Source organism: Syngnathoides biaculeatus, chromosome 6 (genome assembly GCF_019802595.1).
Source record: "Syngnathoides biaculeatus isolate LvHL_M chromosome 6, ASM1980259v1, whole genome shotgun sequence".
NCBI lineage: Eukaryota > Metazoa > Chordata > Actinopteri > Syngnathiformes > Syngnathidae > Syngnathoides > Syngnathoides biaculeatus.
Window position 1 is genome coordinate 11,258,582 of NC_084645.1, and position 21,227 is coordinate 11,279,808.

A 21,227-nucleotide genomic window follows, 5' to 3' on the forward strand; every position below is an offset into this window, starting at 1 on the left:
CATTGTCAAGATAGAGTACATATTACACGACCTATTGGATACATTGGTCATCCAAACCACCGCAATTCCTCTTTAAACCCGTTCAAGCAAACTACTTGTGTTTATCGTGCCTGCGGAGGGAATTATAGTGACCAGGTGGGGGTAGAATGATTGTTTATTTCATTGTTAGAATACGGTTTGGGGTTTCTGGTTGAGATTACAGATGGGTCGTTCAGATGTTCCCTCAGCAGGTACGACAAACACAAATCGTTTTCTTCTGCAAGTTCTACTTTTTTCACTTTTTCTTATTTTCCTTTCCGCAGTGTTCCTGAATCTTTTCAGACTGCTCTTGGGAGTCTTCTTTGTCACTAGTAATATCCTTTACTACCCTGGCAGACCGGTCCCTTTGAACTTCGCTATCATTGTCTTCTATATCAATAAGTCCTGCCTTTTCTGACATCGTGTAGCCGAGGTACATGTGCATCTAAATGTAATCTGAATATGTAAGGATAACACAAATACCTAAATGTTGTCCAAATAAATTATAATTGAAATCTTAAAGCTCACTTACTGTTTGAAATTGGAAATCATTTAATTGAAAATGTGCAAAAAAAAAAAGAAGGATCAGAAAGGAAGAAATCACTTTAGCACCAATGTATTAGGACGTGTCGCCATTATTGCTTGCAATGTGTTCCTAATAACTTGTCACCCTCCAGTTAAAAATAACTTTCATAATTGGGCTGTGACACATTTTTTGGCAATGAGAGTTTGATCTCGAACCAAGTATTTATTTATTTTCAACATTGGTCCAAAATAATTTACACACATTTATATGGTTACATTCTCCCATGCCAATTTTTTTCTTTTTTTGGTTGATAACACCTGCATTAATTTTGTTTCCACTTCTCAGACAAAGACCGATCGATGTCGGTCTCAGAGATATTTGCTTTTCTCAACCTTCTGCAATAAATTTAGTAAAAGTAAAAGTAAAAGTAGTAAAAGGGATTGCTCTTACTTAAAGAGTAGATGGTCAATTGGAGGCATTTCTCAATGCAAATGAGGCAAGACGTGCGCAAGCCTGACAATTGACCCCTCCGTGGATATTGCGGAATCCGCGTCACTGACCAATCAGAGGCCAGAGATCTGCATAAACCAAAGCCCAGTATAGGTTTTGTTAGCGTTTTTATCGCGTATTTGGGTTATTTAACAAAAAATATGGTTAAGAGGTGTAGTCACGGACTTTGTAATAGTGACGACAGGTATCCCGAAAGGCTAGTTGGTGGAGTTCAATTCGTACCCTTTCCAAAACCGAAGACCCAGTACGAAAAATGCCTTCGATGGATCAAACTTTGTGGAAGACCCCATCATCAACTAAATCCATCTAATATCAACCGGAACGGATATGTTTGCACGAAGGTATGCCCTATATTTGATTTTCAATACATGTCTCGTATAAATGAATGAGACGTTCTCCGCTAGCATAACACCGCGACGCGTGAACGATTGACACACTTATTCTTTGTTGAGCGATATTTAGCGATGATCAGACTGTACAAACGTGTCGGTTTCTTGCTGGCTCGCGGCCGAAGCTTAACCAGACTGTGTTTGCACGAAGATATGCCCTATATTTGATTTTTAATACACGTCTCCTATAAATGAATGAGACGTTCTTCGCTAGCATAACATTGCTACGTGTGAATGATTGAATGAAATCAGAAGCATGGCGTCTCTCTCAGTTCAGAATGTATTGTATTTAGAATCTATAATATATCGTTGATTTGAATGAAATCAGAAGCATGGTGTCTGCACGTCTAACAATGTATTGCATTGTATTGTATTTGCCATTTTTTACGAATTGTTTGTCTTACGTCAGCGCACGTGGCGTGACGTCACTTCAGGAGGAGTGGTTAAGTGCCCTGTACAGAGGGGTCAATTTACAAGTGGGATGTATGCACTTATTACTAGTGTTCATACGACGAGTACCCGCACGTTTGATAAATACAATTTTGGGGGCGATTGACAATCATTCTAAGTTTCAGTCTTATGAATAATAGTTCTTTACACTCTTTGATAAATAAATTCCCTGAGTTTTAAATTTGGAATGTTTGTAAAATTTGAACTTATAGCAATTGATCATGTCAAACTGTCATCTTCAGAGGAAATACTGCATTATGAAAAATCGACTTTTTTGCGTTTGTATGCAAAAGAGTTAGACTCTGGAGTGGCTGGCCACCCATGTGAAACTTAACAACCTAGTAAATGTCTACTTATCAACCCAATTCTGAAAATGCTGACGTGAATCAACCATTCTATACTTCTGCCTTACTGGTGCAAACCAGCTATCTTAATTAAAATCACCACACAAAGCTACGTGTGGTTATTGTGATGTGTGCTTGCTGTGTTTGTTAATACTATTGTAATGAGTTTATTTCTGGGGGAATCGCTTGTTTATCCACATTCATGACGACGGATAATAATCACACGTCTGTAAAAATTTAACAGATGTGACAAAAATATCCCTTCACAGAGTTCAATGTTTCATGAGGCTTCCCTTTCTTTGTAGTGATGACCTCTGCAATTGTTCTCTGGTACAGAGAGGCAACTTACGCCTGTAAATATCTCTGCTCCTGTCCAGAGTGGAGTCACAGCAGAGGAGTGTTCGGGGGGGACAAGAAGAGCTGGAGTAGCCAGAGGATGAGCTGCTGTCTGTGTGAACGGGGTGATGGTGAGGCACAGTGTCCACCTCCACTCGCAGCTCTACTGAGTACATCAACACATTTATGACTTCCTTTTGGTTAAGACTGGTTGACACAAAGGATCACTCATACACTGATTTGCCCAAGAGCAGAGAAGAAATAGCCGCATTGCTCTTTTTGTTTATTTTGACCTGACTTTTCTCAGATCCAATGGATATTTTGGATAAAGCTGTTTTGTTACCTGGAGAGGAGGTGTGGGTTGAGGGTCCCATATGACTGGAAGGCGTAACTCTAGCAATACCACCGCAAGTCCGTTTCTCCATTTTCATCTCTCTGCTGATGAAGACAAAAAAGACAAACAATAAAAATAAGGAAATTACTTGGAACTCATGGAGTTTTGCCAAGGCTGATCTACTAAACTTTGACTCATCACCAAATTACACACCAACAAGTATGCAGTCTTCCATCCACACAAAATGTAGGGTTCCTTGGTCCATTCCTCATCCATACACAAAGGAACAGATGAGTATTTTTGTGTCATCCTGCTCATTAACAAATATGAATTAAAGTGACCTAATTCATGGGGAAAATAGACTGCGTGTGGCCAAAAATCACCACCAGAGGGAGACAATGGAGTTAGCAAGCTATTTCAGCGTTCTCACTGCACTTCATCTGAAAGATGTAGTTGTTTGTCTCATTCAAGCATGAACATGCACATGTGAAGACACACATTCATACAAACATACACACATTTTCCTGCCAAATGCAAATGGCGAAAATGGAAAACATGATCAAAAGGGCTACAGGGATCTCTGTGCGCGTCTGTGTGCATTTGTGTTCCTCCCTTTACGTATGTATGGTTGTGCTTGTCTGAGTGACAATCTATGCACACAAACACGTTTGTTGCATGTGTTCTTGTTCCTGCATTTCTTTCCGTTGATTATCTTGTATGAGTAGATCTAATCTCTTGGGCCCACTCAGTTAGTATCCACTGCTGAGCTCACAGTAATGTAATACAAATCCCTTTAATATGCATATAGGTTTAACTACAGTTGCAAGGGATGCTTTGAGTAGTATTGGAAGTTCATTACTTAACATTGTTAAAAATAGACTACATCAGACGGATAGACCAAAACAGTTTCTAACAAGTGGAAGTAAAACAAATAGTCCCATAAGAAAAGTGGTTTAATCACAACTACAACTTACTCTGCCGACTTCTGTAACTCCAGCTGAGTTTTGAGTTTCTTCTTTGCTCCCTGGGTTAAATCATACTTGTTTAAGTCGTCCTCTGTCAGTGCTAAAAACTGTAATACGAAGAGAAACCTCTGATCAATTAATCCTTTCTAGTTATTTTGATTTAAAGTTTTGTCTGACAGTGGTGTGCACCCACCTCTTCCATTGTCAACTGTTTGAACACCGGATAATATTTATGCAACCGAAGCTTGCGCAGCCAGTCCAAGATGCCGTTTTGCTCCGGCGTGTTCACCTGGGACTGTGATGGAGACTGTACATGGCACTGCTGGGAACGGGGCTGAGAAAGTGAATACGAAAGGGACTGAGAATGGGAAGAGTGCTGTGGTTGCGTACAGAGGTGACCGGTCCCTTGTAGTTGCAACGGGTGAAACGAGGGCTGCAGGGCCTCAGAATATGCGTGTGGATGAATTTTGTTTTGGGGGCGGGGCTGCGAGGAAGCATCCCCTCTCCCAGTAAGGAAGCCTTGTGTTGGCAAGGCTGGTACCGTGGAAGGGAAGGAGGACAGCTGAGGAGAGTGTTGTGGAGAAGGATGTGGCAGAAGGAGAGAGGAAAGGTGAGGGGAGCAGCGGGTCATGGCAGAATTATGAGTGCTGACAACAGGATGGACACTGGCAACTCTGTACACCGCCCTGAAAGAGGAAAAGCTGTCACAGGGCAGAAATGCTACACATTGTAGTCATGGCTAATGACAAATTCTTACCTGCTGGCTCCTCTGAACTGCAACATACAGCCAGTTGAGTTTGCTGAGTGACAGATGACAATGAAAATATAAACACACTGCAATTTATTGAAAATTAAAATTGTATTAGTTATTCTTCCCATTTACATTTTATTTCAGTTATTGAAATTATGTCCTGCAAAAAGTAGCTTTCAAGTTAAAGGTTCAGACAACCTTTATGTCTATTAAGAAAAGGTACATAAATGAGAGTACTGCCACTAGGTTTAGGGAGACCACAGCTGTGCCACAAATTGTGAATGCAGAACATGATGAACTTTCAGACCGTTTCACCTGGAAAATCTCAAATATCAGGAATGCTGTCGCTCCTATTAAAACTAAGACAATGTGGAGGGGACCTAAATCACCGTGGAGGAGCACAATGATGGTAACGACCTCAAAATCAAATTGTACTAAAAAATCAGAACGTAAGTTAGAAAAAATAAACTCCAAATTGACTAGAACCTCTACAGACAACAACCAAGAGTTAGTGAGGGCAAGACAACAACATTTCACTTAAATCATCAAATTCAACAATACTCGCACTCTGTTTGCTGTAGTTGACAAGATCACAACCCCCCGAATCTGATAGCTCCAGAACTCCCATCATCGGATAAATGCAATGAAATTTGCTTACCTTAGTGAAAAATACAAACCCAACTCCAATGAAGTTGGGACATTGTGTGAAATAAAAACAGAATACAATAATTTGCAAATCATGTTCAACATATTTAATTGAATACATTACAATGATGAGATATTGAATCTTCAAACTGATAAACTTTGTTTTGAGGAAATAATCATTAATTAAGAATTTTATGGCTGCAGCTTATTCCAAAAAAGGTTGGACAGGGTCATGTTTACCACTCTGTTACATCACCTCTTCTTTTAACAACATTCAATAAAAGCTTGGGAACTGAGGACACGAATTGTTGAAGCTTTGTAGGTATATTCTTTCCTATTCTTGCTTGATGTACAGATTAAGCCGTTCAACAGTCCGGGGTTTCCCTTGCCGTATTTTACGCTTCATAATGTGTCACACACAATTTAAAATGGGAGACAAGCCTGGACTGCAGGCAGGCGAGCCCAGTAACTACACTCTTTTACTACAAAGCCACGCTGTTGTAACAGGTGCAGAATGTGGTTTGGCATTGTCTTGCTGAAGTCCACAAAAAAGACGTTAGTAGTATATATTCTTACTTTTCTTCTTTTATCTTGTCCCCTTTGGGGTCGCCACAGTGCATCATCTTTTCCATGTAAGCCAATCTCCTGCGTCCTCTTCTCTAACACCAACAGCCCTCATGTCTTCCCTCACCACATCCGTCAACCTTCTCTTTGTTCTTCCTCTCGCTCTTTTGGCTGGCAGCTCCATCCTCATTACCCTTCTACCAATATAATCACTCACTTTCCAATAGATGGGTCCAAACCATCTCAGTCTGCTCTATTTATCTCCAAAACATGTAACTTTGGGTGTCCCTCTAATGATCTCATTTTGAATCCTATCCAACCTACTCTCTCCTAGAGAGAACCTCAACATCTTTATTTTTGCTACCTCCAGCTCTGCTTCCTGTTGTCTCTTTAGTGCCACTGCCTCTAACCCGTACATCATGGTCGGCCTCACAACTGTTTTGTAAATTTTGCCCTGTATCCTAGCAGTTTCAATTTCAAGTTTCAGCCTCATCACTCTATCTGATACTCCTCTCACTTCCAAGACATTATTAGCAAACTCTTCCTTTAAAACAACCCCTCCTTTAATAAACAATAATAAATAACCCAAATTCTCTTCCCATCAACACCATGGTAAAATAATTTAAACCCTGCCCCAAACATTCTAGCCTTACTGCCGTTTCATCTGCTTTCTTGGATCCACAATATATGTATGAACCTCTCTCCTAATCATCATTGTCCAAACAATCAAAGTCCCCATACTCAGTTATAGGCTATGTGCGTTCCTCTTGTCTTTCTGCTGAAGAATTCACTTTCCCCCTCTTTGTCTTTGACGTAGTAGTTGAATTTCCACCGAGTCCCTGTAGGTTAACTGTGTCGGGGGCGGATTTGTTAACCGGGGCCACAACTGATCCGGTGTGGGATTCTTTAGATGAACAATCACATTTGTTTGGCACAGTTTTACGCCGGATGCCTTTCCTGACACAACGGCAGAAAATATGGAGGTGCTTGATGCCACACCAGCATGCCGCAAAATATGCTGGGAGCATGTAAATAGTGTTTAAAGTACATGTTGTGTCAATTATTTTGAGAGTTATTCTTTTGTTTTATTATTTGATAGTTATGATAATTTTAGTTTCAATGTGACACCGTGAGTATGTACAGCATCGTTAGTAATGGCCTGCCTACAGAGCCGGTGTGTGAGGCAATGTAAGATTCCTCTGCTTACAGATGTAAAATGCAATTATTCCTCATTGCCTCATGCCATCATATGATAGCGTACTGCGAATAAAATAAATATTTGAACACCCTGCAATATTGCAAGTTCTTCCACTTAGAAATCATGGAGGGGTCTGAAATTTTCATTGTAGGTGGATGTCCATTGTGAGAGAGATAATCTAAAAAGGAAAATCCAGAAATAACAATGTATGATTTTTTAACCATTTGTGTGATACAGTTGCAAATGTGTATTTGAACACCTGACAAAACCAATGTTAATATTTGGCACAGTAGCCTTTGTTTACAATTACAAAGGTCAAACGTTTTCTGTAGTTGTTCACCAGGTTTGCACACACTGCAGGAGGGATTTTGGCCTACTCCTTCACACAGATCTCTAGATCAGACAGGTTTCTGGGCTGTTGCTGAGAAACATGGCGTTTCAGCTCCCTCCAAAGATTTTCTATTGGGTTTAGGTCTGGAGACTGGCTAGGCCACACCAGAACCTTGATATGCTTTTTACAGAGCCACTCCTTGATTTTCCTGGCTGAGTACTTTGGGTCATTGTCATGTTGAAAGACCCGGCCAAGACCCGTCTTCAATGCTCTGACTGAGGGAAAGAGGTTTTATTCCCCAAAATCTCACAATACATGGCCGCGGTCATCATCTCCTAAATACAGTGCAGTCATCCTTTCCCATGTGCAGAAAAACACCCCCAAAGCATGATGCTACCACCCCCATGCTTCACAGTAGGGCTGGTGTTCTTGGGATGGAACTCATCATTCGTCTTCCTCCAAACACGGTTAGTGGAATTATGACCAAGAAGTTCCATTTTGGTCTCATCTGACCAAAAACTTTCTCCCATGACTCCCCTGTAACATCCAAATGGTCATTGGCAAACTTAAGGCGGGCCTCGACATGTGCTGGTTTAAGCAGGAGAACCTTCCGTGCCATGCATGATTTCAAACCATGATGTCTTAGCGTATTACCAACAGTCACCTTGGAAACGGTAGTCCCAGCTCTTTTCAGGTCATTGACCAAGTCCTGTCGTGTAGTCTTGGGCTGATTCCTCACCTTCTTAAGGATCACTGAGACCCCACGAGATGGTATCTTGCATGGGGCTCCAATCTGATTGAGATTGACTGTCATGTTTAGCTTCTTCCATTTTCTAATGATTGCTTCAACAGTGGACCTTTTTTGACTAAGCTGCTTGGCAATTACTTCGTAGTCCTTTCCAGCCGTGTGGCGTTGTCCAATTTTCTCTCTGGTGTCTTTGGCAGCTCTTTGGTCTTGGCCGTGTTCCGATTTTGAGTCTTACTGATTGTATGGGGTGGAAATGTGCCTTTATGCAGCTAACGACCTCACACAGGTGCATCTGATTCGGGAGAATACATGGAGTGGAGGTGGACTTTTAAAGGTGGACTAACAGGTCTTTGAGGGTCAGAATTCTTGCTGATAGACAGGTGTTCAAATACTCATTTGCAGCTGTATCACACAAATAAACCGTTAAAAAAAAATCATACATTGTGACCCTTTTTAAAATATCTCTCTTACTGTGGCCATCCACCTGCAAAAATGGCACAGTGGTGAACTGGTAAGCAAGCAAAGTAAAGATTGTTTTCCAGGTAACTAGGTAAGAGGTATCTTATGCACATAGAATCAGATATAATCATGATTAGGGTTTTTTCCCCTCTATCAGAATAAAAAAATCAGTTGAAAAATTATTGTAAACACTACACTACATTTACACTATGCTGATTACTGACCCCGACACTTAACTCCCTGTAAGATTAACACACACCCACACACCCAAACACACACACCGATACGCATATACACAAACACGCACACATGCACTGTACTGGAGGTTAAAAATAAACTGTAATGAAGCCACACATTCATAGAATCAAGCACGTGCACACACACACAAGCAGACAAACATGAGGTCACCACACTAAGCTTCCCAACACAAACATACCACAATGAATTCCCACACCAGACTAAAATAGATGCTGTCCTCTTCCTCCAACACATTCAAAACCCAATCCAAAAACTCTTCTTGCAGTATCACGACAACCTCCTCAATGGCACAACACATGACCTTATCCTTTTCATTCCACTCTCATCTTTCTCACTTCCAACACTGCATAACAGGCAGGAGAGTCCAGCAAGAATCACTGTCGCTACATCTAAAAATATATGTACCACATGTTTTGCATCCATTCTATAGTCTTACATGAGTATGGTTGCTGCAAAACGGGAATAAGTAAAATTGAGAAAAAAAATAAAAGACTCACTATGGTTGGATATAAATGGGCAGGTTGGGACAACAGGAGCTGTGGGAGTGGAGGAAGGCATGTCTGGGAGTGAGGAAGAGAGTGGGGAGAGGCATTTAGGTGAGTGAGGCCCGGTGGAGGTGAAGAAGAATTGGACGTTGTGGTGCTGGAGGACATGGCTGGGCAACACTGTCAGACATCTGGGTACAGGTGGAAAGAGCAGACAGTTATGCCATGGTAAAGAACACAGATATAGACCAAATAAAAGGACAAATATTTACTTATAAAAACTATATCTACAGACGGTAGCAGAGCGGAAGACCGGTTAGTTCCGTTGCCTTGCAGGAAGAGGGATCTGAGTTTGCATTTTGGAGACTGTGTGTTCTCTCTCTTCATGTGTGGGTTCACTCGAGGTACATCAACTTCCTCCCACTGTTCAAAACTAAACTATGTTAGGCTCACTCAAGACTAAATTTTAAGGGGATGTGAATGTGAGTGTGAAAGGTTTTCTCTGTATATTTAATTTTTTTTGAAAGACAGTTTCAACTAAGTGGCACAGTGGGCCAACCTGTTAACAGGGGTCTCAAACTCAATTTCCCTTGGGGCCGCTAGATACAGAGTCTAGCTGAGGCTGGGGCGCAGCCTCGGCGCACATGCACGCGCATCAATTAAAATATAACAATTAATATAATAATTAAATATCTTCTCAAATGCCGTTCTTATATTTTAACACAATATGATAAGGATGTCGGAGTTGAGTTTTTTTCTTACGCATTCGCAGCCCTGCATATTTGCGGATTTCGGTTTCTAAGTTTTTTTTTTTTTTTAATTTACTGTATTTTCATGACAATAAAGGTCTTAAATTCTCTTCTAAATAGACGAGGGGCCAGATTACACATGGTGCCTTACAATGTGATCTGCCTTTTGTGCACACTTGAGTTCCAACATTTGCAAATGTTGTATGACTTGCCCATTGACGTACACTTAAATACACTGGTAACACTGTTAGCATGCATGCCAACAAGTGTTTCAGTGTGTATGTAAGACACCACATGATTGCACTCATGAGGCAGTGAGGAACAATTGCATTTCACATCTGTAAGCAAAATGACCTTACATTGCCCCACACATAGCCCATGTGGGGAACGCTATTTACCTCCTCCCAGCAAGCTTTACGCCACTGCTAGCACAAAGAGTGCCACAAAGCATGCTGGGAGGAGGTAAATAGCGTTTAGCGTGCATGTTTTCTGTCAATTATTTCACAAGTCATTCTTTTATGTGTTTTATTATTTGCTCCTTACGCTCGTCTGTTTGCTGTGCTGTGATAATTTTAGTTTTCATATTACACTGAGTGTCAGTAATGGCCTGCTTACACAGGCAGTGTGTAGGGCAATGTAAGCTTCTGCTTACAGATGTGAAAAACAATTGAGCCTTCTTCGAGAGTGCCATCATATGGTAGCTTACTTACACGCAAAAGCACATGCTGGCATGCATGATGATAGTGTAACCAGTGGGTATTAATACTGCATTCATTATTTGTGGATTTTTGTTATTTGCAGGGATGTATGGAATGTAACCCCTGCGAATAACAGGTGAACACTCCATGGCAAAGTTGCTGTAACTTTTACTAATTGAAAAGCGTTTCTCTGCTTGCATCAAGCTTGGTCGATGTCACGCCCACAAGAGCCACAATACCCCAGCATGATTGGTAGGTTCCTCACCTTTGCACACGACACTGTAAAAGTGGCATTCATAAATAATCATAAACTTTTATATTAAGGTGGGGGCCGCAAATGGCCCGCAGGTCACCATTTTAAGACCCTTGTGTTAGGGCGTTGGTCTCACACTTCTGAGGACCGGGGTTCAAAAACCGGCCCCGCCTGTGTGGAGTTTAAATGTTTTCCCTCGTGCCTGCGTGGGTTTTCTTCGGGCACTCCGGTTTCCTCCCACATCTCAAAAACATTAAACATTAATTGGAGACTCTAAATTGCCCATAGCTGTGATTGTGAGTCCGACTGTTATCTATCTCTATGTGCCCTACGATTGGCTGGCAACCAGTTCAGAGTGTACTCTGCCTCCTTCCTGATGATAGCTGGGATTGGCTCCAGAACTCCCGCGACCCTTGTGATGATAAGCGGCTCAGAAAATGGATGGATGGTTTCAACTAAAAACAGGTAAGACTTTCAGCACATTGGCCTTTTGATTATACAAGGGCATTTGAATTATGTTACATGTAGATAACTAGTTAGCAAATCCATCTCACAGTTCTCAGGTTTGGGGTTCGAATCCTAGCTCTGGCCTTCCCATTCGGAGTGTGCATGGTCTTCCCTTGCTTGTGTGGCTTTTCTCCAGGTTTCTACCGGTCTCCTCTCACGTTGAAGTTGGTTCACTAAAGGCTCTAACGTGAATGAAATGTTCAACATTAGTGGACCACGGCGCTGTTCCTGCATTGGTGCTGTTCAAGACTAAAATCTTTTAGCTATTCTTACTGTAACTTCACCCATGAAGAATGATCATATAAACAGACACTAGGCATGTCTTGATCCAATTCTGATCCAATACCAATATTGCAGCTTTGAATTTTGGCCTTTTGGTTTTGGTTTGATCTGAACAGCAATAATCATAAGATTACATATTTTGTTCTCTGGAATATTAGAAAACACTTGATGAAGCGCCATTATGTATCTGAAAATTCAATATACTGTATGCGTTTCTTTTGTCATGTGAGTTTAGTTAAAATGCAGTGTCAGAAAAGGACTTTAAGCAAGCAAAGTTCACTCTTAATCCTGTGTTAGCACCGTAGCAACCTGTTGTTGTTATGTGGGAACTGGGTGCCCTCTCGGCATTGCGGGATGAAAGGGCTGTAGTGGACCTTGCAATGGACTGCCTGTATAAGAGTGGTCAAAAAATAGTGGTAGATTTTTGATACAGTCTAATCCGAGACTTTTCTTTCCTTTCTTTCTTTTTCTTTTTTTTTTTGCTGACATCCCTAGCAGTTACACATTGTAGCTTATGTTTTCAAATTGTTTTGAGGGTGTTTTTGTGTGTCAGCCCTGTGAGTGACTGACGAAGCTTTAAGGAGAATGCTTGGCTGTGCAGATTAATACTAAGTCATGATTCCGGACATATCACCCATCCATTCTCTTAACAACTTATCCTCACTTGGGTTGCGGGTGTATTGGTGGACTCAACTGGTGGTCTCAGCTGACTTTGGACGAGAGGTGGGGTACAACCTGAACTGGTCACCAGCCAAGGCACACAAAAAACATTCATGGTCATATTCACACCATACGGGCAATTTATAGTCTCCATTTAACCTATCCCAGGGGTGACCAAACTTTTTTTTGCAGTGCCCCCCTTTCGGGAGATGACATTCCCCCCCGACCTCACCTTTGCAAACATTCCTTGGAAATCAACAAAAACATGAACAGCTGGTTGTCACTTAATAATGAAGAGGTGATGGTAGCCTCGTGCCCCACCTCCCACCCACCTGTCATAACACCATGCCCCTAGTTTGAAAACCACTGACCTAAACAATGCATCTTGTTGTAATGGTGGCGGAAACTGGAGTTTGTGGCGAAAACCCACAAAGGCATGGGAAGAAGATGCAAACTCGACACAGACGTCAGATTTGAACCCCAGACGATAGAACTCTGAGGCAGATGTGTTTACCAGTTCACCACTCTGCCATCTCTGCGAATACTACTGTGAAGAAAATAAGTATTTGAACACCCTGCTATATTGCAAGTTCTCCCACTTAAAAATCATGGAGGTGTCTGAAATTTTCATCACAGGTACATATCCACTGTGAGAGAAATAATCTAAAAAGAAATTTCCAGAAATCACAACCACAGCTGCAAATAAGTATTTGAACACCTGAAAAGACCAATGTTAATATTTGGTACAGTAGCCTTTGTTCGCAATTACAGAGGTCAAACGTTTCCTGTAGTTGTTCACCAGGCTTGCACACACTGCAGGAGGGATTTTGGCCCACTACTTCACACAGATCTTCTCTTGATCAGATAGGTTTCTGGGCTGTTGCTGAGAAACATGGAGTTAAAGCTCTCTCCAAAGATTTTCTATTGGGTTTAGGTCTGGAGACTGGCTAGGCCACACCAGAACCTTGACATGCTTTTTACAGAGCCAGTCCTTGATTTTCCTGGCTGAGTACGCCGGGTCATTGTCATGTTGAAAGACCCAGCCACGACCCATCTTTAATGCTCTGACTGAGGGAAAGAGGTTTTTCCCCAAAATGTAACAATACATGGTCGCGGTCATCCTCTCCTTAATACAGTGCAGTCGTCCTGTCCCATGTCCAGAAAAACACCCCCAAAGCATGATGCTACCACCCCATGCTTCACAGTAGGGATGGTTTTCTTGGGATGGAACTCATCATTCGTCTTCCTCCATACACGGTCAGTAGAATTCTGACCAAAAAGTTCCATTTTGGAAGCCGAGGGGGCTCAGCACACATCTTTGGGGGGTCTCCAGGTGAGTTACGGCTTTGTGGATGGCAATGGAGATATCATCATCGGTCGAGGGGTTGGACCAATAAGCAAACTGGTAGGGATCCAGAGTCAGGGCGAGGGAGGATTTTATGTCCTATATGACTATTCAAAGCAATTCATAATGATGGGAGTGAGTGCAACCAGGTGGTAGTCACTGGAGCTGGAGGGAGATGGCTACTTTGGTGGCTTTGAGGCAAGTTAGGACAACATTGAGGTGTTGAAGATGTCTGTGAGAACATCTGTGAGGTCATCTGCACAGTCATTCAGGACGTGGCCAGGAATGTCGTCCGGTCAAGAGGCTTTCCTTGCGTTGGTACTTCTTAGTGATCTCCGCATGTCTGGAAAAAGCAGCAGGCCCCGGTCACAAGGAGGCGGCAGGATCTTCTGTGCTGGGGTGTTTCGAACAAAGAAATTATTGAACTAATCCACCAGAGAAGAGGAATAATCACACGTCTGTGGAGGGGGCCAGTAGTCCGTTATGGTCTGGATACCACGCCACAGGTTCCTGGAGTCTTTGCTGTCGCCGAAGCAGTTGGCAATCTTCCTGGAGTACTGCCCCTTAGCTTTTCTGATGCCACGTGACAAGTTGGCCCTGGCTGTCCTTCGGCTCACCCCATCCCCAGCTCTTAAGGCAGCATTCCAGGCCTTCAGGAGTCTGTAGACTTCCCCTGTCAGCCATGTCTTCTGATTGGGCATGATGGAGATGCTTCGGGTGACAGTAACATCGTCCATGAACTTCTTCATGTGGGCACCGACCGTCTCTATGTACTCCTGGAGGTCATATTTCCACGAAAGCAAAAACACCATTCATTCACTTTTTTTAGATGTGCGGAGTACAGTAAATGGATATAGCGCATCTTGTTGTCCAACAAGGGTATGTTGGCCAAGGTGAAAGGAGAGCTGGCCAGCGGGGGCTAGCTGCTAATCTATCTTTGACACCTCTATGGTTACCCCTCTTCTGCTTCCTTCTGTTCTGCTCATGGCACCTCCACTGTGGGCTGGGTACAGGAGTTGGAGTCAGGGATTGCACTGGCCTCCAGAGCAGACCACAGTCATGTTGCACTTGAAAAAAATAACGTTCTACGAATGTCAAGCAGAAACGCTTTGGAGTAAGTGTGCAATGGGGCATGAGGGCAGGATGAAGACAAACACACACACTTAGTTCACATTAAAAAAAGAAACAAAAACACAATCATGTATAGTGCAAGAGGACCCGCTGTGTGTGCACGCGCTGTCATCTACTACTCTTTACAAATGTGTTTTATTTTGCAGAAATTTCAATCATCAATGTTGGAAATTGAGTTTAATTGTGCTGTTCCTGATTACACCTGTCATTAGTTCATCATTGTATTCCTTATATGTTGCTTTCTTGAATCAGACAAAACTGACTGTGAATCATCACGCTTATATGTTAGCAAGCATTCATCTTCTATCAGCATCTAATTGCAGTACAAATTGGGAGGTGTAAGATGTATGGACATTTTTCATCATAAAATTGATAATTCAATGTACATACTTTATGAGGTCAGTTGTCACCTTACATAGGACAAAAAGACTTCACGAAACTAACCTGGCATCTGAATCACTAGACTGAGGCAAGAGCTTCTCTAGTCGTTCATCAGGAAATGCCTGTGATAACTAAGAGAGAAAATAAACATGAAATACAAATATTTTAAAAAAAGTAAAATCATATGCACATTACTGATGTGAAAATTATATAAACATATTTCAATAGAGCTGTAGGAAAGAACAGAGTGAGTACTATTGTGAATATATTGTCCTCACCTGTGAAAGTAGCTCAGTAACCTCCTGTTGACTTCGGACAACTGATGAGACAAAGCCATCAGACCAGCTGGCCTGAAGGAAAAGGAGTAACAAAAATAAACTGTATGATTAATCACGTTTAAAGTGTCATCAGAAGAGTTAACTTGTATGCTTACCCACCTCAAACATATAATCACTTTTGTCTTCAAACCTGTGTGTCACTCCTCGCAATGCAACTCTTTCAATTGCCACTATAAAAAGCAGTCATCAAATTTTAAGTCTGACAAAGAATATGATGTTCTCTAGAATAAATACATATTGTAACAATGGTAAATTAGTCCGACTCTCACACAGTACAAATGCCATTTTAAAAGATTCCATTGCTTTATTTCTGTTCCTCCTGAGCCCTGGAGACACTATTTTTTCACAAGGTAAAATGTATCTTAATCTCTGTTTTGAAATTATAATACCCAAAAGACCCCGCCTCCTCCAACACCCTCAAATATTTTTACAAGCAGCCATAATGTCACTCTTGGTTAGAACATCTGCCTCACAGTTATGAGGACTCTGGTTCAAATCCGGCCTTTGCATTTTCTTCCCATACTTGCATGGGTTTTCCTCACTGGTTTCTTTCCATGTTGCAAAAACACGCTTGGTCTGTTGATTGAAGAACTCTAATTTGTGAGTGTGATTAGTTGTGTGTTTATACACTGCATACGGGGAGTATTCAGACCTTAAATGTTTCACTTTGTTACATTGCAGCCATTTGCTAAAATCCTTTAAGTTCTTTTTTCCCCTTGTAGAATGTACACACAACACCCCATATTGATGGAAAAAAAATTTGGAATTTTTGCAGATTTATTAAATAAGAAAAACTGAAATATCACACAGTGACATTCGTATATTTAACTCAGTGATTCCCAAATAGTGTGCCGGGGTACATTAGTGTGCCGTGAGCGCTCTTCATGTGTGCCGTGGTAAGTTATCCAATTTGATGTAATTGCTAAAAAAAAAAAAAAAAAAAAAAACATTTATTCCAACAAATAATGTATGTTTATTCATCTATTTATGCTACTGAGGCACAATGATAGACAGAACAAAAAAATCCTCTTCTATTAGAAGGCAGGAAGTACATACAGTAATTAATCAATCCATTTTTTGTGACATTTACTTTTGTTGGTGTGCCGTGGGAATTTTCAATTGTAAAATATGTGCCTCGGCTCTATAAAGGTTGGAAATCACTGATTTAACTTACCGGCAGGTGCTGTCCATTTCTTCTAATCATCCTTGAGATGGTTATAAACCTTCATTGAAGCTGCTGTTTGGTTATACTGGTTGGACTTGATTATTGATTGATTATTATCATTTATTCTTATACTGAAAACTGTTACATATTGATTGTTGAAAAGTAGCAGAATAAATAAGAAGAATATTTGAGACTAATAATCATGATTTCACTTTTGATTATTTTGGCCAGAATCATGCTGCTGAAACTGTTATTCATCCATTCATTTTCAACAACGCTTATCCTGGTTAGGATCGTGGGGCGCTGGAGCCTATCCCAGCTGATTTTGGGCAAAAGGCAGACTACACCCTGTACCGGTCGCCAGTCAATCGCAGGACACATGTAGACGTCGTCTCTGAGTGGGAATTTAAGCCACGGTGTCTGCTAGGCGAGTGTACCACTATGGGTAAAACTCTTAGCTGATGCTAATTTGTGCTAATGCTGCAGCTCTGTTCATCTTTTAGATGATGATTTTTTAGACATGACAGGTTGGTTAGCTTGAGAACTTTGTCCATCCTAATTGCCAAGTGGAAACTCACCGTGACAGTAGTCATTCAATTGACCCCTCCGTGGATATTGTGCAATCCGCGTCACTGACCAATCAGAGGCCAGAGATCTGCATAAACCAAAGCCCGTTTTTGCTCCTGCCATTTTCTCAGACAACATTGAATGGTCCAGTATAGGTTTTGTTAGCGTTTTATCGCGTATTTGGTTATTTAACAAAAAATATGGTTAAGAGGTGTAGTCACAAACTTTGTAATAGTGACGACAAGTATCCTGAAAGGCTAGTTGGTGGAGTTCGATTCGTACCCTTTCCAAAACCGAAGACCCAGTACGAAAAATGCCTTCGATGGATCAAACTTTGTGGAAGACCGCATCATCAACTAAATTCATCTAATATCAACCGGAACACATATGTTTGCACGAAGGTATGCCCTATATTTGATTTTCAATACATGTCTCGTATAAATGAATTTGAAGTTCTTCGCTAGCATAACACCGCTACGTGTGAACGATCAACACACTTATTCTTTGTTGAGCGATATTTAGCGATGATCGGACTGCACAAACGTATTGATTTCTTGCTGGCTCGCGTCCAGAATCTTAACCAGACTGTGTTTGCACGAAGATATGCCCTAAATTTGATTTTTAATACGCGTCTCGTGTAAATGAATGAGACGTTCTCCGCTAGCATAACATTGCTACGTGTGAATGATTGAATGAAATCAGAAGCATGGCGTCTCTCTCAGTTAAGAATGTATTGTATTTAGAATCTATAACATATCGTTGATTTGAATGAAATCAGAAGCATGGAGTCTGTCTCAGTTCAGTATGTATTGTATTGTATTTGCCATTTTTATTGTTTGTCTTACGTCAGCGCACGTGGCGTGACGTCACTTCAGGAGGCGTGGTTAAGTGCCCTGTACGGAGGGGTCAATTAGCCTCACTGTTAAAATGCAGAATAACATGCTTAGAATTTCATTTCACACTTCATGGGTGGACAGGCAGTCTCTCCAGTGACCCAACTATTTGTATTCAAATCACAAAAGGACAATTTTCCATAAAATTGACCATTGGTGTGAATGTGAGTACAAGGAATGGTTATTTCTGTTTGTTTTTATGCACCCTGTAGTTGGTTGGCATTCAGTCAAGGGTGTACCATGGTCTTCTTCTTCTTTTCCTTTCGGCTTGTCCCGTCAGGGGGCGCCACAGCGTATCATCTTTTTCCATTTTAGCCTATCTCCTGCATCTTCCTCTCTAACCCCAACTGCCCTCATGTCTTCCCTCACCACATCCATAAACCTTCTCTTTGGTCTTCCTCTTGCACTTTTGCCTGGCAGCTCCATTCTCAGCACCCTTCCACCAATATACTCACTCTGTCACCTCTGAACATGTCCAAACCATCGAAGTCTGCTCTCTCGAATCTTGTCTCCAAAGCATCCAACTTTGGCTGTCCCTCTAATGAGCTCATTTCTAATCCTATCCAACCTGCTCACTCCGAGCGAGAACCTCAACATCTTCATTTCTGCTTCCTCCAGTTCTGCTTCCTGTTGTTTCTTCAGTGCCACCGTCTCTAATCCGTACATTATGGCCGGCCTCACCACTGTTTTGTAAACTTTGCCCTTCATCCTAGCAGAGACTCTTCTGTCACATAACACACCAGACACCTTCCGCCAGCTGTTCCAACCTGCTTGGACCCGTTTCTTCACTTCCTTACCACACTCACCATTGCTCTGGATTGTTGACCCGAAATATTTGAAGTCCTCCACCCTCTCTATCTTTTCTTCCTGTAGCCTCACTCTTCCCCCTCCATATTTCTCATTCACACACATATATTCTGTTTTACTTCGGCTAATCTTCATTCCTCTCCTTTCCAGTGCATGTCTCCATCTTTCTAATTGTTCCCTGCTTTCACTGCATATCACAATATCATCTGCGAACATCATGGTCCAAGGGGATTCCAGTCTAACCTCATCCGTCAGCCCATCCATTACCACTGCAAACAGGAAGGAGCTCAGAGCTGATCCCTGATGCAGTCCCACCTCCACCTTAAATTCTTCTGTCACACCTCACCATTGTTCTGCTGCCATCATACATGTCCTGTAGTATTTTAACATACTTCTCTGCCACACCAGACTTAAGCAAGCAGTACCACAGTTCCTCTCTTGGTACTCTGTCATAGGCTTTCTCTAGATCCACAAAGACACAATGTAGCTCCTTCCGACCTTCTCTGTACTATTCCACTAGCATCCTCAAGGCAAATAATGCATCTGTGGTACTCTTTCTGGGCACGAAACCATACTGTTGCTCGCAGAGACTTACTTCTGTCCTGAGTCTAGCCTCCACTACTCTTTCCCATAATTTCATTGTGTGGCTAATCAACTTTATTCCTCTATAATTCCCACAGCTCTGAACATCGCCTTTGTTCTTAAAAATGGGAACTAGAACAATTTTCCTCCATTCTTCAGGCATCTCTTCACCCGCTAGTATCTGTTGATTAAGTTGGTCAAAAACTTCACAGCCATCTCTCCAAATAGCTTCAATACCTCCAACAGTATGTCATCAGGACCAACTGCCTTTCCATTTTTCATCCTTTGTAGTGCCTTTCTGACTTCCCACTTACTAATAATTGCCACTTCCTGGTCCTTCACACTTACCTCTTCAACTCTTCCTTCGCTCTTATGTTCTTCATTCATCAACTTCTCAAAGTATTCTTTCCATCTTTTTAGCATACTACTGGCACCAGTCAACACATTTCCATCTCTATCCTTAATCACCCTTACGTGCTGCACATCCTTCCCATCTCTATCCCTCTGTTTGGCCAACCTGTAGAGATCCTTTTCTCCTTCTTTCGTGTCCAACCTGGTGCACATGTCTTCATATGCCTCTTGTTTAGCCTTTCCCACCTCTACCTTTGCCCTACGCCGCATCTTGATGTACTTCTTTCGCCTCTCCTCAGTCCTCTCCGTGTCCCATTTCTTCTTCACTAATCTCTTTCCTTGTATGACTCCCTGTATTTTGGGGTTCCACCACCAAGTCTCCTTGTCCCCTTTCCTACCAGAAGACACACCAAGTACTCTCCTGCCTGTCTCTCTGATTACCTTGGCTGTCGTAGTCCAGTCTTCCGGGAGCTTCTGCTGTCCATCGAGAGCCTGTCTCACCTCTTTCCGAAAGGCCGCACAACATTCTTCCTTTCTCAGTTTCCACCACATGGTTCTCTGCTCTACCTTTGTCTTCTTAATCTTCCTACCCACCACCAGACTCATCCTACACACCACCACCCTATGCTGTCGAGCTACACTCTCCCCTACCACTACTTTACAGTCAGTAATCTCCTTCAGATTACATCGTCTGCACAAAATATAATCCACCTGCGTGCTTCTACCTCCCCTCTTGTATGTTCCTCCCTCTTCTGGAAATAAGTGTTCACTACAGCCATCTCCATCCGTTTTGTAAAGTCCACCACCATCTGTCCCTCAAAAATCCTTTCCTGAATGCCGTACTTACCCATCACTTCTTCATCGCCCCTGTTTCCTTTACCAATATGTCCATTACAATCTGCACCAATCACAACTCTCTCTCTGTCTGGGATGCTCCGAACGACTTCATCTCGTTCCTCCCAGAATTTCTCTTTCAACTCTATGTCAAATCCTACCTGTGGGGCATAGGCACTAATCACATTATACATAACACCCTCAATTTCAAATTTAGTCTCATCACTCGATCTGATACTCTTTTCACCTCCAAGACATTCTTAGGCAGCTCTTCCTTTAAAATAACCCCTACTCCATTTCTCTTCCCATCTACTCCATGGTAGAATAATTCAAACCCTGCTCCTAAACTTTTAGCCTTACTACTTTTCCACCT

General features: G+C 41.9%; 1 protein-coding gene across 8 annotated transcripts in view; it reads right to left on the reverse strand.

The window, feature by feature from the left end:
• The window catches only part of zcchc14 (zinc finger, CCHC domain containing 14), a 48,941-nt gene that overhangs the window by 15,101 nt on the left and 12,613 nt on the right, over positions 1 to 21,227 (reverse strand). For 5 of the 8 annotated variants that reach the window (XM_061821424.1, XM_061821419.1, XM_061821426.1 and 2 more), the window contains 9 exons: positions 15,755 to 15,825; positions 15,596 to 15,667; positions 15,381 to 15,448; positions 9,324 to 9,502; positions 4,630 to 4,672; positions 4,066 to 4,558; positions 3,882 to 3,979; positions 2,917 to 3,011; positions 2,587 to 2,739 (listed from right to left, as the gene is read on the reverse strand). In XM_061821424.1, the coding sequence (XP_061677408.1) occupies positions 2,587 to 2,739; positions 2,917 to 3,011; positions 3,882 to 3,979; positions 4,066 to 4,558; positions 4,630 to 4,672; positions 9,324 to 9,502; positions 15,381 to 15,448; positions 15,596 to 15,667; positions 15,755 to 15,825 (1,272 nt within the window). The remainder of the gene's footprint in view (positions 1 to 2,586; positions 2,740 to 2,916; positions 3,012 to 3,881; positions 3,980 to 4,065; positions 4,559 to 4,629; positions 4,673 to 9,323; positions 9,503 to 15,380; positions 15,449 to 15,595; positions 15,668 to 15,754; positions 15,826 to 21,227) is intronic. The other 3 variants (XM_061821423.1, XM_061821420.1, XM_061821425.1) reach the window with 3 other exon arrangements.